At 40.4% G+C, this 15,453-nt stretch overlaps 1 protein-coding gene across 6 annotated transcripts in view; it reads right to left on the reverse strand.

Moving 5' to 3' along the window:
• Nucleotides 1-15,453, reverse strand: part of RRBP1 (ribosome binding protein 1) — a 292,620-nt gene that overhangs the window by 57,994 nt on the left and 219,173 nt on the right. For all 6 annotated transcript variants that reach the window (XM_078648944.1, XM_078648942.1, XM_078648940.1 and 3 more), the window contains exons 22-24: nucleotides 14,107-14,187; nucleotides 6,395-6,484; nucleotides 2,713-2,805 (exon numbers count right to left, since the gene is read on the reverse strand). In XM_078648944.1, coding sequence (XP_078505070.1) covers nucleotides 2,713-2,805; nucleotides 6,395-6,484; nucleotides 14,107-14,187 — 264 coding nt within the window. The remainder of the gene's footprint in view (nucleotides 1-2,712; nucleotides 2,806-6,394; nucleotides 6,485-14,106; nucleotides 14,188-15,453) is intronic.

The following is a 15,453-nucleotide window of genomic DNA, read 5'->3' on the forward strand; positions in this document are numbered from 1 at the left end:
ACTCCACAGCACTCAGTCATTTGCCCCACACCCTTCGATATTTCTTAAACTTTTTTTTTTATGTTTCTTTAAAACTCAACCAATGGCAACAAAGTTATTAGGAAAATAAAAACACCCTTCCTATGGTAAATTACGTACTACAACTACACAGCAGCAACCGCGCAAAAGAAAATAATTTAGGAAAATACCATCCAAGCCAACCTTCTATTAATTTCATTTCAGGTTGGCTTGGATGGCATTTTACTAATCAAATGCTGCAATACTGTGCCTGGATTGGAAAAAGGATTTAGTCATTTCACAACTTTGGATTAGTAAAATACCATCCAAACCAACCTTATATTCATTTCATGTTGGCTTGGATGGTATTTTACTAATCCAAAGCTGTAATACTGTGCCTAGAGTAGTAAAAGGCTTTTGTCATTTTCTGACATTGCATGGATAACGCTGTCCTAAACCTATGCTTAAAGACTTTGCTGTAAAAATGGCAAAAGACTTTGTCCCTTCCTATCTCGGCGTGGATTGCACTGTGCTAAACCTATGCTAAAAAATTTGATAGAAAAGCAGACATTTGAGGTGAGCAAATTTAGAGTGTCTCTGGTGTTGTAGGGTGCTCTATACTGGAGCGGTTTACCTACATTTGGGAACTACCCAGAGTTCTTTGCTTCTTTTTTGCAAAATTTATGCTGCACTCTACGCCTGAAAGGGTATCTATATACTACTATTATAAAGAGAGAGCTGAAACCTTTGAGGCGGGTAATCTCAAGAAGTACAGCACCAATCACAACACCCAATACAGCATTGTAAAGGGGAGTTGCAGTAGATGGACATAGGCTATACATCTGTCCTCCATATACATTACAAAGGTCAAACAACCTTAGGGGTAAAGTAGTCCCTTGTGGGTGTTGGTGTTCTGCTGTGAGCGATGGGCATGTGAAAGTAGCGTGGGGGCAGGTGATGGGCGTGTCAAAGTAGCGTGGGGGGCAGGCATAAACAAAGGGGCGTGGCTTTCAGAAGCGCACAATCACTCGCCGGCACATTGTCAGCCTCGGCGTTCTCACAGGGAGCAGGCTTCAAGAAAGGGGCGCGGCTTTCGGGGCGCGGCTTTCACAAGCGCCCAATCACACTACATTACTCAATTCATTCGCCGGCACATTGTCAGCCTCGGCATTCGCACAGGGGGAAGGCTTCAAGAAAGGGGCGCGGCTTTCACAAGCGCCCAATCACGCTACATTACTCAATTCACTCGCCGGAACATTGTCAGCCTCGGTTCTCACAGGGGGCAGGCTTCAAGAAAGGGGCACGGCTTTTACAAGCGCCCAATCACACTACATTACTCAATTCACTCGCCAGAACATTGTCAGCCTCGGCGTTCTCACAGGGGGCAGGCTTCAAGAAAGGGCCGCGGATTTCACAAGCGCCCAATCATGCTACATTAATCATAACACTGCGGAATTCACTCGCTGGCACATTGTCAGCCTCGGCGTTGTCACAGGCTTCAAGAAAGGGGCGCGGCTTTCACAAGCGCCCAATCACGGTTCATTACATTTCATCCCTGGACAATGTCGGGACGGGCTGCTAGTTATTTTGATATATAGAGATATAGATCGAGAGAGAGAGAGAGATATAGATCGAGAGGGAGAGAGAGAGATATAGAGATATAGATCGAGAGATATAGAGATATAGAGATATAGAGAGCGAGAGATATAGAGATATAGAGAGAGAGATTTAGAGATATAGATCGAGAGAGATATAGAGATATAGATCGAGAGAGAGAGAGAGAGATATAGATCGAGAGAGAGAGAGAGAGATATAGATCGAGAGAGAGATATAGATCGAGAGAGAGAGAGATATAGATCGAGAGAGAGATATAGATCGAGAGAGAGATATCGATCGAGAGAGAGATATCGATCGAGAGAGATATCGATCGAGAGAGAGATATAGACCGAGAGAGATATAGAGATATAGAGAGAGAGATATATAGATAGAGAGATATATAGATAGAGAGATATATAGATAGATAGATAGATAGAGAGAGACACCCAAATTGCAACCAGATCCTAGCTGGCTGAAGCGCACTCATGGGAGCTTTTACATTTTCTTTATTTGCCACAAACAAGCACTGAAAGACGAGTTTTGGCACGTCTTTTTTCTCTCTCTCTCTCTCTCTCTCTCTCTCTCTCTATATATATATACATATACATATACATATATATATATACACACACACACACACACACATATATATATTCAGTTTAGATGAAGAGCAGCTCCTGTGTAGAGCACCGTACAACACCAGTGACACTATGAATGTGCTCACCTGTATAAATAGTGCTGCTATTCAGTGACTTCATTATGACAGGATGAGTTTGATATGAATGTATCTAATGTTCTTTACAATTAGTGAGGCAAAAGTACTTATTCTCAGGATATTTGGAATAAACTATCTTTGTCACAGAGATGTCTTCTGGTGCCCCATCTTTTTCTTTGGGAAAAGTGGTCAGAAGTTTGACAGTGTCCAGAGGCTCAAACCTGTACAACATTGGTTAAAATTGCTTATCATGATGGCTCAGTAGCCAGAGGTTTAGGGATGGAAGTGGTTGCTGGTATACGTTTAGTGCATGAGATTTCCCATTTATTATAGAACTCTGAAGCATATCAAATGCATTCCTGACATACACAAAACCAACCATAATACCGTTGTCTGCAATATACCTCATTTAGGTCTGCCTCAGACTTCGCTAATTTAGCTTTCCATACCAGTTCCTCTTGTTCAACACTTCTCTGTAGATTTCGGAGCATTCCTTCCTGTATTGATAGAGTAAAACGCATTATGGAGGTCAGCTTTTTAAACGTTCCTTCTGTTTTAGGAGAGGAGATCATGCAGTTAGTTACTAGAGCTCAATATAACACAAGACCACATTCAACTCTTATGTTCATTTACTCCTATAATTAGGAGCAATGGCATTTCATTAAATGTGTATCATTTTCCTGCCTTATTTGGTTACCCACAGGAAGGCATGACACACACCTAAAGTATCTTGCAGTTTTAGTCAACTGCTAGTAGCTCTAGTAAATAAAGAAACAGTTAGTTCCCTCCCGCAACCGTTTTAACGCTTGAAATTACTGTAGATTCACAGGCTGTGCGTTGTTCTGCCATCAAGGAACATGCTGAATAAATTAATACATTTTGAGTGCCTACCATACAAGCCGTCAGCATGACTCATGATAACAATGATGGTCCAGTACTTAATTTGTAAAAGAAGGAGTGCCGCTGCATAGAGCTCTGCTCCTTCCTCCATGGTCAGAGCGATTTAAAGTTGCATTCCCAATACCTAGGCAGCATGCCCCTCGTGCCCCTTTAACTCATCACCACACTCCCTGGCCCTCTATCTCACTCTCACAGGTTACTTCTTTCTCCCTTATGACTGTTTTGCTGTCATTATCTTCCTCCGTCTTTCTGTTTTGTTTGTTTTTCTCTCTATTATTTGCAGTAAATGTCTGATGCAGAAAAATAAGTGCCGGTGGTCACTATTGGCATCCGTCGGCTAAAGTTAAGCACTGTGGTAAGCCTTAATATCCTCCCTGTGCGACTGCCATGTTCAGATTCCATTTTCTGTTAATGGTAATGTGCAAGGAGATGATCTTACTTTAAGCTTTTGTGCATTCATTTCTTTTATAATTTACACTCCTTCTAATCACCAGGGAAGCACAAGAGTGTCATGTGTAGGAACAAACACTTGCAAAGTCAAAATGTTTGCCTTTTGGCTTTACCAATGGAGGCCTACTTGTTTTACCAATTTCTGTTCATAACTGGGGGGAACGAATATTCATTATTGATGCTGAAAAAATGAGAAATCTGTGAGCACATGCATGCACACATATGTGTCACTACAGCTCCCCCCAGCATGGGGACGTAAAAGTCATGACACAGTGGCCATTTTGTTTTTAGTGTAACTTACAATTTCAAGATGGTGTAGCCCCATCTTAAAATGGTAAATTAAAAAATATATACAAATCACTACTTTTTCCCTAAAAAAAGAGTGGCCCTGCAGCAAACTGCAATATGTGGGCCTCTAAAAAAAGGTATATATTTAAAACAAATGTATCTGGAAAGAGGGGAGCAAAAGTGGAGTTGATTGGGGGCGGAGGTGGCGATTAAATAAAACCGACCAAGACAGGTAGGAGTGGGTGAAACAACGAACAAGTTTGGGAGGAACCAGCAACATGAGCAGTGATGTGAGGGAAAGTAGCACACAGAGGAGAGAGCAAAACGATGCATGTACTCCCATGGAATGCAGAAAGAAAAAAGGGAAAATAGTCCCCTTATGTGGGGCCTCAGAAGGATATATGTATTATATTGTCTTCAAAAGATCCATGACAGCAGGCAGAAAAAAGCTTCCCATAGATGGGGCTAAAAAGATGTTCACATTCGGAAAGCATTTATATTACATTGCTTTGGTCGTTAGGCCTAAATACTGACACAGTGGGCCGGGCATGCCTTCGAAGACTGAACCTGTGCTAAATTGACTGCTACGCATAACTTCTTCCAAAAGTGAGTAGAAACAAGTTTTGCTATTAATATTTCCATTTTGTATAATGACTTTCACCCTTTTCTTGTGTTCATCTGAAAGCTGTTGTAAGAACACCTCAATTCCTACACTTCTTATAGCCAAATCTACTTAATAATGTTTTCATACTCAAAATTTGTCATTAATTTATCTGCAGGCAATCTTTCCTATAGCTTGCAGTCTCTTCTTTTCTTTGTCAGGGATAGATCTGTAGTAGCTGTGAACTTGATAGATTTTTCTGGCAGAGAAAATTATGAGTGTGTCAGGTTCCCAATGCATCCATATGTATATAGGGCACTGTGGTGACAACCTACATTTCCTCTACCTGCAGTTGATATTTGAGTTTTTCTACCCCTGGTGAGCCTTATTCTCTACTGGGGACTTTGTGCAAATTGTAAGAAACAAGACTCTTCCTGCCCCTCTCCTATTTGCACTCATACTTATCAGCAGCTATTTTCAGAACTGCATAAATGATAATATTTGGTGGACAGGCAGCCAGAGGTAAGCTATGTCCTCTGCTCAAGTGATTGTGCTCTCCTCCTATAGGTCTTCATTTCAATCATCGTCTCAGTGTCTTGTGGTTCATGAATATACTCAAGATCTCAAATTCCTGCGGATGTGACATGAGAGGAATGCATTAGCAGAGGTGAACAAAACTTAATAGGCTCGGTTTTCTCTATTGTAAATCTATGTACTGTGGGATCTGTCTCTCAACAACAATTGCATTAGAAGTCCAAGTTTGTTTTGAAGATTTAGGTTAGATTCTAAAACTGTCTGACTGTGGCATTCTAGTTTTCGATTTCCGACATCAAAACATAGCCCTCGGTACTGAGGGCATTTGTAACCTCGGATTTCTCCTCCGTTTCTAATCTTAATCAGAAAACCATTCTCCCACTGCCAAATTGGTGCATCCACAATTAAAGCGAAAACCCAGATTCTGTGCCATGCATGAAAACCTGTGGTCTTCTGCAGTTGGATATTAATGTAATGATGTAGCATGGTCAAAGCTTTTCTTTTTGAGTTTTAGAGCTCAATGGCCTAAAAAATTAACACTAACTCTAAGGGACACCTAGGGGAGACCCTAAAGGGTGTTCTATCGATCACCATAAACCACAAATAGGACTAGTAAAACAAACACAGAAAAATAACACCACTATCAAAAGTTATTATATATAAAACTCCTTCCCCCTATGGTCAAAGTTCAGATAAAGTCAAGAAAAATTGTATGTCGATTTCTGTCCTATATATTTGTTGAAGAGTTCTCTGGTGCTAATATTCTTCTTACCTTTAGCAATTTTTCAAACTTCAGCTTCCAGTTGGATGCTTTCTTCAGTGACAAACCATATGTATGCTACCAAACTAGATGGCAGGAAATAAAACCAGACAATGGCAGGCCTTCTGTGCCCCACTGTGGGCTTATGGTCAAGGTCTTTAAAAGTCCTACTGAACTCTGCCTATGTTCAAGGACCACTCCACTGGTATAGAGAAAGATGCTGTGGATCACTTTAGTTAAATATGGAATGGAATCCATGATGACGGTTGTTCTCATACTTTCTTGAAGGTGAGGGTAGACAAAACCACAGATATAATAAAGGGTGTTTTAGTGGTAGGTGCTTTGTTAATCATAATTCAAACTTATCTGACCGAAATGTCATGACTCAATCAAACCAACTGTGAATGTATTTGCATAATGCTACTCACGTTATTGTTATTATCAATAAAAGAAAAAAACATCTGTCAACTGGGCAAAGTCAGACATATTAGCAGTAACAAAAAAAACAGTGCAGTATATTCTTACTGAAATCAAGGAGGATTCGCAAACTTACAGTTTCTGCAAGAATTGTTCTATACTGGTCACATTCTGCCTGTAAAGTGCTGTGAGCTTCTTCTGCCTCCCGTAATTGTGAAGACAAATCCTGTTAAAAAAGGCAAGCAAAAGGTTGAAATCTGTGAATTCAATTCAAGTAACGTATTTATGACTCTGAAAAGGTTAGTGCATGAAAGAACAGCGCATAGTGTATTCATACCAAAATATATGTACGAGTTGGTATTTATAGAGCAAGAACCTAGTACAAGCACACTTAACCGGGAAGACCCAATCCCTGCGGACGAGCATTGGTATACCCCCAGGTGTGGGGTAGCTCTCCTAAGGAGGTGTGTCTTCAGCTTTTTTCTGAATTGTAATAGAGCTTGTGGTGATCTGATGCGGATAGGTATGAGTGTGTCTAGATCCAGGGAGCTTGAAAGCAGGAGGATTGCTTTCTCACCTTTTCCTTATTCGAGTATTTCAACTCCAATCTGACAATATGAAGATGCTGGTGTGGCCCTATCCATTAAAAGTGGCTAGTTTGTTTACCAGGTAAGCAGGGGTTTTGGTGTTGAGGGATTTATAAGAGGTGCAGCTGAACTCGAAGATTATCTGGGATGGAAGGAGGAGCCAATGAACATTTTCTAACATGTGAGTGATGTATGTGAATTATTTTGAGCCATTAATCAGCTGTGCCGCTTGATGTCTGATGCATTTCTGGAGTGGAGGGGTGGCACCAGAAGGCCACTGAGAAGGATGTCATTCTGCCCAGACTGGAGAGGAGTAGGACTTCTACATTTGTTCTGAAGTCGTTTTTTGAGAGAGTTCGAACCAAGCTGTCGGTCTTCCTGGTGATATGTTGCTTGACAGAGGTCTGTGCCAAAAGAAAATCCCAGAGATTATGCATCGTTTCTCAACCTGGAGTTTAAACTGGTAGGTTTGAGGAAGGGAGCCCAGCTTGAATCTGAGTTGTTTGGTGCTGGTGGAAAACAGGAGGAATTAAGATTATGTGAGGTTTAGCTTCACAAATGTAGTGACATCCAAGACTGGATTAGTTAGAGGCACGGTCTGTATGTTTTTGGGTAAGGATAGTTTTAGCCAGTTAGTTGTTTTCTGCATATTGATGGATCTTGATGTTGCGGCATGCAATAATTGATAGAATTGATCGAAGGTGTTCCACGTACAGGGTAAAGATGATGGATGAGAGGATGGAGACTCTGCAAACTGCGGAGAGTGTCCCTCATCTGGAAGACCCTATTTGAAACAGCTGGCACCAGTTTGTGAGTTAGAACAGGAATGATTTCAAGACAGTGCCTGAAAATCCGATGCGTGTTTTCGGGGTGTTTATCACAGTTGAATGGCTGACTGTGTCGAAGGTTGCAGAGAGCTCAAGCAGGACCAGGAGGAAGTGGTTGTTCCAGTCATCGAGGAGGCAGGTGTTGCTCTCTATTTGGTGTGTCGCTGTCTCAGTGCTGCAGCATGGCCTGCAGCCTTATTGGTAGTCCTGAAGAAGATTATTCTTACAGATGTGCTCCTGAAGGAGGGAGGTGGCTGCTTTCTCAATGATTTTCCCTATGAATGGTAGGTGAGTAATAGGGTGGAATTTGGAGAGGTCAGCTGGGTCCAGGGATGGTTTCTTTGGTATGTGAAGGGTCCAGCTTGTCTTAAGGACATCTGGGAATGCTCATTGGTTAGAAAAGGATTGAAAAAGTAAGAAAAGGGTCCGCGGTCTGACTGGAGTGATTGGATGAAGGAATTATGATGGGATGCGAAATCTTATATTGGAACACAGATGCATCTCTTTCACAGCTCTTTACCTTCAAAGCACTGAATAGTGGTTTGCTTGTTTTTTAGTCTAGAAATCATCTTCTAGCTCCCAATAAAAGTGATGATTCATTAAATGAACAGTTGTAATTGGAGAGAAAAGTATCAATTATAAAACCCATCTGTTATACATCATATTACTGGTAAAACAGCAAATGTTACTGGTTTACCCATTATTGTGCCCTTGCTTTGTGGAAGATGTATGCTTTTATATTTTGTAAACTTATCGGAAAAAAAATATTCACAGACATTTCCCAATTTTAAAGACAAAAAAAGCAAAAAATCAGACGTTAGAAAGATGGGACTGAATGTAATGGGCTGAACTTTATATATAAAACAAAGGACAAATGCCATAAAAACAATTTGTGAGCACGGGTGAGGGGCAAAATGGTTTAAACCAGGCTCATTCCATCCAACAGCTGCACTATTGGCCATTGTTTCTACAAGGTCTTGTAAAATGTCAAGAACTCATATTTCCTAACAATGACTCACAAGAATATCTCTAAAAAAAATTAAGCAAGTAAAGCACAGCAACATAAACTATACCTTCTTTATCCTCAAAACTGCATACAATTTTTCAAGGAAATCTGTTTAGTATATGCTGGAACTGGTCCTCTCTGCAGTCACCCCCAAACTTTTTGTCCCCCTTCCTGTTTTCTGAACCAGTTTTTGTTGCCTTTTAAAAAACTCTATGCACTTTAAATTTGCTAACCAGTGCCAACGTGCTTGTGCACTCCCCTTTAAACATGGTAAAATTGGCTTACACCCAAAAGGCCTATTCAATGTACTTGCAAGTCTCTGGTTGTGGTACTACAGGCACCCAGGGCCTGTACATTAAATGCTACCAGCAGGCCTGTAGCACATAGTGCCACCCATTTAGGTAGCCATTTTAAGCATGTCTCTAGTCTGCCATTGAATCCTGTGTGTGCAGTTTTAAACTGCTAGATCAACCTGTCAAAATAAACCTTTTTCCAGGTCGAAGCATTCTTTTTTTAATACATATAGGTCACCCACAGTGTAGGCTCAAAACAGCCCATAGGGCAGGGTGTGGTGTATTTAAAAGGTTGGGCACGTAGTTTTAAGTCACATGTCCTGAAAGTAAACAAAACTCTCAAATTCATTTTTTTCACTATTGTGAAGCCAACCTCTTCTTATAGGATAGCATTGGGTTACCTTATTACGTTTAATAAGTGAATACTTTTGTTAGGGAGCAGGTAGGACCTTTATGTATAGTGTCTGAAGAATTTTAATATAAAACCCCCTTTAATATTGAAGTCGGATTTTATGTCACAATTCTGAAAATGTCACTTTTAGAAAGTTTTGCATTTTCTTGTCCTACCTATTTGGTGATTGCAGCCAATTTCCTGTGTCATATGACTTGGTGCAGTTGGCCTTTCTGTATTCCTCTCAGACAGTATTGAAATAGAGGATGTGGGTTTTGGCAGGATGGGCCACCCTGACTTGATGGGATGGGAGGGGGGGTAGAGCTGTCACCTACCACACTTGTACTTCAAATGCACTGGCACAGCACACTCACACAAAACTATTATTCCCCCAGACAGACTGGGGGGCAATGGCTGGGAAGCAGGAAATTGCAGACACCTCTGTGGGGGGAAAGCCTCCAGAAGCTTCTACCACTTTAATGGGGGCACCAGGTATAAATATGGGATCACTCTTCAGTTCACTCCTGGACCAGTGGATACTAAATAAGACTGCCCTGCTAATTGAGGCTTCCTCTGCTGTCCAAGAAGGAAGACTGGACCTGCATCCTTCATACCAAGAGTCAGCCAGATGACCTCCTGTTTTGAGCTACAGAACATAACAAGCTCCAGAGGCCTCTCTTCCACTGCCCAGCTGACCTGCTGCACTGCACATGCCCGAGTCCTGTTGGCTTCAGCTTCCAAGCCCTGGACCCTTGATGTGACAACAATTGAGGTCCTCCTCGAAGAAAAGGTGAAATCCTGAAGTTTTGGGCTCTTCACTACTGCAAACGGACTGATTTCTGCCAAGATCTTGCAGCCCACTGCGAATGCCAATGCGAAGCCCAGGTGAACCAGACTATTCGTGCTACTGCGAACCCCAACAACGACTGGCAACAAGAGATCTGCACTTGATGCTACACCATGTACAGCCTGCCGTTACTGCAAACATGAATATCCAGCAACTGTCTGTGATGCTTGGCATGATCTTCAAGCTACATCGACGACCACTCACGACACCCAGCCTGTTCTGTCTACAGCATGGTTCTCCAAATTCGAGCCTGGAGGGCTGGGTCTATGCAAGATTTTTAGAACAAACACATTTAGATAAATGTAGTTATCTTAAAAATCTGGCCAGGACCTACTTTGGAGAACCCTGCCCTACAGCAACGATGAGCTGTGATGCTCTCCCTGCTCCTTGCAGCCTCCTCCACTGCAAACTGAACTTTTTGGGCTACACTTTAGAAGGTAACATTTTAAGTGGAACTAACCTGGTTCTTGTATCCGGGCCACACTCCATCGCGGCCGGCCTGAACTTGTGACATACCCAGTCTCACATGAACAGATAACCATGACTGGCACTTTGTGCTTTTAAGTGCTATACTTACCTTAAATCTTTGAAATTGCATCGCTCTGGTTTTACAGACTGTTTGTCATTTGAGTGTGATTCTTTTTTTTCATTTTACTCAATTTTTCTAAATAGAGTTGATTTGGGATCAATTGACTGATATTTTTTTAAAACAGTGAAAATGTATACGTCATATGTTACCTCCTATTTACATAGATTTCGGACTTTTAAGGGATACATACAAATACCCATTTGTATGGAAGGACAGTTACAAATTATTGTAGATTTCCATGCTGTGGGGTTGGCAATCAGCAGGAGTACGACATGTAGGTATGGGTTTAGCATGGGGTATTTATGCCTTCTCTATTAAGTATATACTTTTCAGTCCTTGCTTACCACAAAGTTCTGACAGTCAGTGTTCAAGTGATCCTAATCCTTGTCCTATTTCCCTTTCATCACTCACCTTTTTCACTCCTAACTCTGATTTACTCATGCACAAAGCACAAAAAGAGGTAAACTTCTTTGATTCAGAACTCCTTATGTAAATACTGATTGCATTTTCATATAGACAATTAGATTACAAAGTTGTGTCTGGGCTAGTGTAGAATAGTCACCTCACTCGAGTAATTACTTTTTTAGTGCTCTGCTCCTTTCACAATGTATTGTCAAAATGGGTGCCAGGCCAATTGGTGCAACCAAAGCACACAAGATTAAACTCCTGGAATACATTATGCTGTCAAATCAAAGTACAGCATCGGAAACATGGTGTCTCTATGAGATGGAGTGAGGTGGAAAGCCGAGTGATTCCTTTCTATTACAAGTCGAACTACGTACATTAGTGTTGTACCTTTCACACCCATTTTCTTGATCTACAAACCTGTGAACATGAGGAGTAGCATTATTCAAACTATACACATGCTGCTGGTATAAAAACTCAATACTGAACATTGTATCAATACCCTGACAGTACACCATTATCAAATGTGCTTAAAGTAGCATTATGTTAAGGGACAGCCTACACGTTAGTGTTAATGTTTGGGATACATCTAGGGTGTCTCTTTCTTGTGGATCACACTTAGCATGTGGTACAAATCAATGAATTTACAGTTAGAATTAAAAGGCAAGTTTTACTAATTATTAGAGAACATTAGCATGTCTATGTGTCTCGAAAGGTCTAACTAAATGTCTTCAAACATTTTACATGTTCAATTACAATTATATGTTTTCTCGCTTAAAGTTCCTCAGTGAACAATTTTTTGCAATTTGGTCTAGATATTATGCCACAAAAGTATTATCTTTTTACCGTTTAGGATGTATCTAATCACACTGCAAGAACTGTCCAGCAATTAGGAACATGAACAGTAAAGGTTGCAGTGCAAGCCAGTGTTGGCCTAGGTAGTGACTGAAGGAAGGGTCTTTTGAAAGAGAATGGGAAAATCTTTAGAGTGCTACAAACTAGGAAACTATCTTCTTTTGCAAAACACGTTTATAATTGAACTAAGGAAGTAACTCCGCTTTTAAGCAGCTGAGACTGGATTGATGAATTTTTTCAATGCATGGTTACACAAGCCAAGGGTGGATCAATCTGCTGGGTGAGGTGAAGAAAAGCAACCCCATATCAACTGGAGTCTCATGTTGTTTTTTAAATGGTAAATTGTGCAAATCTAACTTGTACAGAGCCTATTGCAATCAAGAAACTCATAGGAAAAAGGCAGCTTAATGTTCCAATGCTGATACAACATATTTAAGAAATCCTGGTGATCAGATATTTGCCTATAGTCTGAGAGGCAGGAAGAAGTTGGCTCATCTTCTGCCATTGAACTGCTTCCACTATAGTAATTTAAGAAAACAAAATCTTAACACTTGTTTTTGGTGTGAAGCAGTAAAAGTCAAGATACACAAGTAGAACCTTTTCACAATTTATAAAATGCCCCCAGGACATGGAAGACATAACTGTGTAGTTATTGTTAAGCGAATATGGAACATTACAACGCGATTTAATACGTTGCGTGCCATTACAACGAGGTTGTTACAATGACTGAGTTGTTAGTACGCGATGTATTACATCGCAAGTCTTTACAACGACTTCCACTAGGGGGCGCGCTGAGCTTGGGAATAGTATTTACTATTCCTACTCCAGTTTGCGCAACAGTAGGGAAGGTGTTGGAAATGTATTTCCAATACCTCAGCGCCCCCTAGTGGAATTTGTTGTTAAGACTTACCGTGTAAAGGTATTGCAGTGTAATGACCACATTGTAAAGGTCAATTTTGAACCCCATGGCCGGAACTGCGCCAAATTTGTCTGTTGCTTGACGTACATCAAACACACAAAAGGTGATGAGAGGAATGCTTGCAACAAGTCTAACCCCTGGCATTTGCTCGGGGTAGCATTCCAACCATTCATACTTTTACCTACCTTGACGTAGTCAGCTAAAGTCAGGCAATGTATTTTTTTGCACAGATCAGAGTTGGCAAAAAAAAAAAAAAAAAAAAAAAAAAAAAAAAGATATAGGACAACATTTTGCTCACACCTTACAGTCAAAAAGGCTGAACGGATTTACAGCAAACTTTACATGAAAGTAGGACTTTACTCAAAAGGCACACTTTTTCTTGGTAAATTTATTGAGTAGTTTGAAATGTGAGCATTTCAAAAAGGTGGGAGGGAGGGCTTGAAAAGGATAACACTTTAGCATTTCTGTGCAGTTTAAAACAGTGAATCATGATTCACTGCCCCATTTATCACATTTTTCAAATTTTGACGGAGAAGGGCTCTGAAATGTTTTCCACCATCTAGAAAATCATAAATAAATGTGAATCAACAATGTTTGTGCAAGCTCTGATAGAGAATTCTCTAGGCTTTCGACCCCAAAAAAGTGGTATGAGATTTCTAGCGGCATGGAAGTAAGTACCACACCAGAAAAAAAAGTAGAATCTGGTGCACGATTTGCATATCAAAAAGAGATTGTGATCTAGCCAGCAGCCTTTTTAGATACCAGATTTGGCTGTAATTTTAGGAAAGATTCATGAATCCTTTATGGACTGTCACTTTTGCGCAGTGAAAAAAAAAAAATCACAGTTAAGGGAGACACTATAATGAGTGTATGAACACATAGCAGAATCAGGTTTTAGTTTTATTGTTTTGTTTGTGTTTTTCAAATGTGGAAGAGTATCAAGAAAGTATACCCAGTATTTTAAGGAGATATTTAATTATCATTTGGAAGGTTTTCAATATGTTTTTAACAACTGTCCATTTGGTGGCAATTATGCCACTGAGAAAACTGATTAAATGATTACATATAAACTAAATGGATATCTTAAAAGACTACATTGTAATGTTACAGGATTAAAATGAGTACTCACAGGATAGTCCATCTTCGTTGTTTGCTGGCTTAGAATTTCTAAGGACTTCTCCTTGAATTCATGCAGCCATTCACTGTATGCCTGGGAACAAAAGACTTCAGTGTAAATTTCAGTTAACCGTTACAAAGGCTGAACAATATTTAGTCACAGAATACATAAGTTTCAACACCAAATGTGCAATTTCTGCAGCTACTGTTCTTCTCAAGGAGAACTGAAGAATTCTTAAAATGTTTAATATCTGGAAATGCTGAGGGCCAATATTTTATAAATAATTTTGGTAAATAAATGCATCATTGATACAGTACCACAATTATTTGACGATGACTTTCTTAAACAGGACGCCTGAATCTCTGAAAAAAAGGTTAACTGTAGAGAATTTCGATCTTGGAATAAAATAAGGGGATTACTTTGAGATTACCAAAATTGTCTTTTTATAATTATTTTATTATTAACATGATAGATGTTCCTTCTGTGTATTTACAAGTTTGTTTAACTTACTAATGAGAATGGAGTATAAAAACATTCTTAAAAATAGTTTTGGGAGAAAAGTAGTAAAAAATAAACAAACTAAATAATATATTTCTGATGGTCATAACGTGTATGTGATCTCAGTGGTGAATGATTGTGTGAAAAATACATCAGTATTGGCAATTGTGTAGTTTCTGTAGTAGCTTTTAGAAAGTGGGCATTTTCTTACTTCACCATTCTGTGTGCCTATGGCTGTTTGTGCATTCAGCGTCTGGTGTTTGAGTGACAGGAGCTGGGATCTGCATTCACTCTAGACAGTCAAAAGGGGGTTGAGGTGTGCCCTGCCTGGCCTGGGTGACTCATCACAGGGCTGAATAGACCTGATCTGCATTTAGAATGGTGGGAGGAGTTTTGCGTGCTGTGTATCCTTTTTACCAATGCTGTCTACCCCCCTGTGGTTTTGCTGCACCAAGGAGGAAAGAACTGCTTTGGACTTGATTCAAAGGCCCTTACAGCAAAGAGAACAATGACAATTTGGAGTAAAAGTATTACACCCAAAACCCCAGGACCTTCGATTCCTTCAAGGAACAAGAAGAACACCTGAAGGACTGTATGAGGAGTGCTGTCTTTTAAGATGAGGGGTGGGTTGGCCTGCAGTTGCTGTTCGTTCTGTGGTGAAGGAAAATGACTGACTTGTTTTTCCCTGTTGGGGTATCCATTTTGTCAAGGGAATCTCCAATGGCTTGTGTGTGCTTGCCTTCACAAGATCCTTGCTACATCTAACAAGCAACCTGCTTGGAAGGAGAGCTGGAAAGGCTGTGTGAGGAGCACTGTCCCAGATGTGGGATGGCCTGCAGTTGCTGCTCCGGTCTGAAGCAG

This window comes from Lissotriton helveticus, chromosome 6 (assembly GCF_964261635.1).
Source record: "Lissotriton helveticus chromosome 6, aLisHel1.1, whole genome shotgun sequence".
NCBI lineage: Eukaryota > Metazoa > Chordata > Amphibia > Caudata > Salamandridae > Lissotriton > Lissotriton helveticus.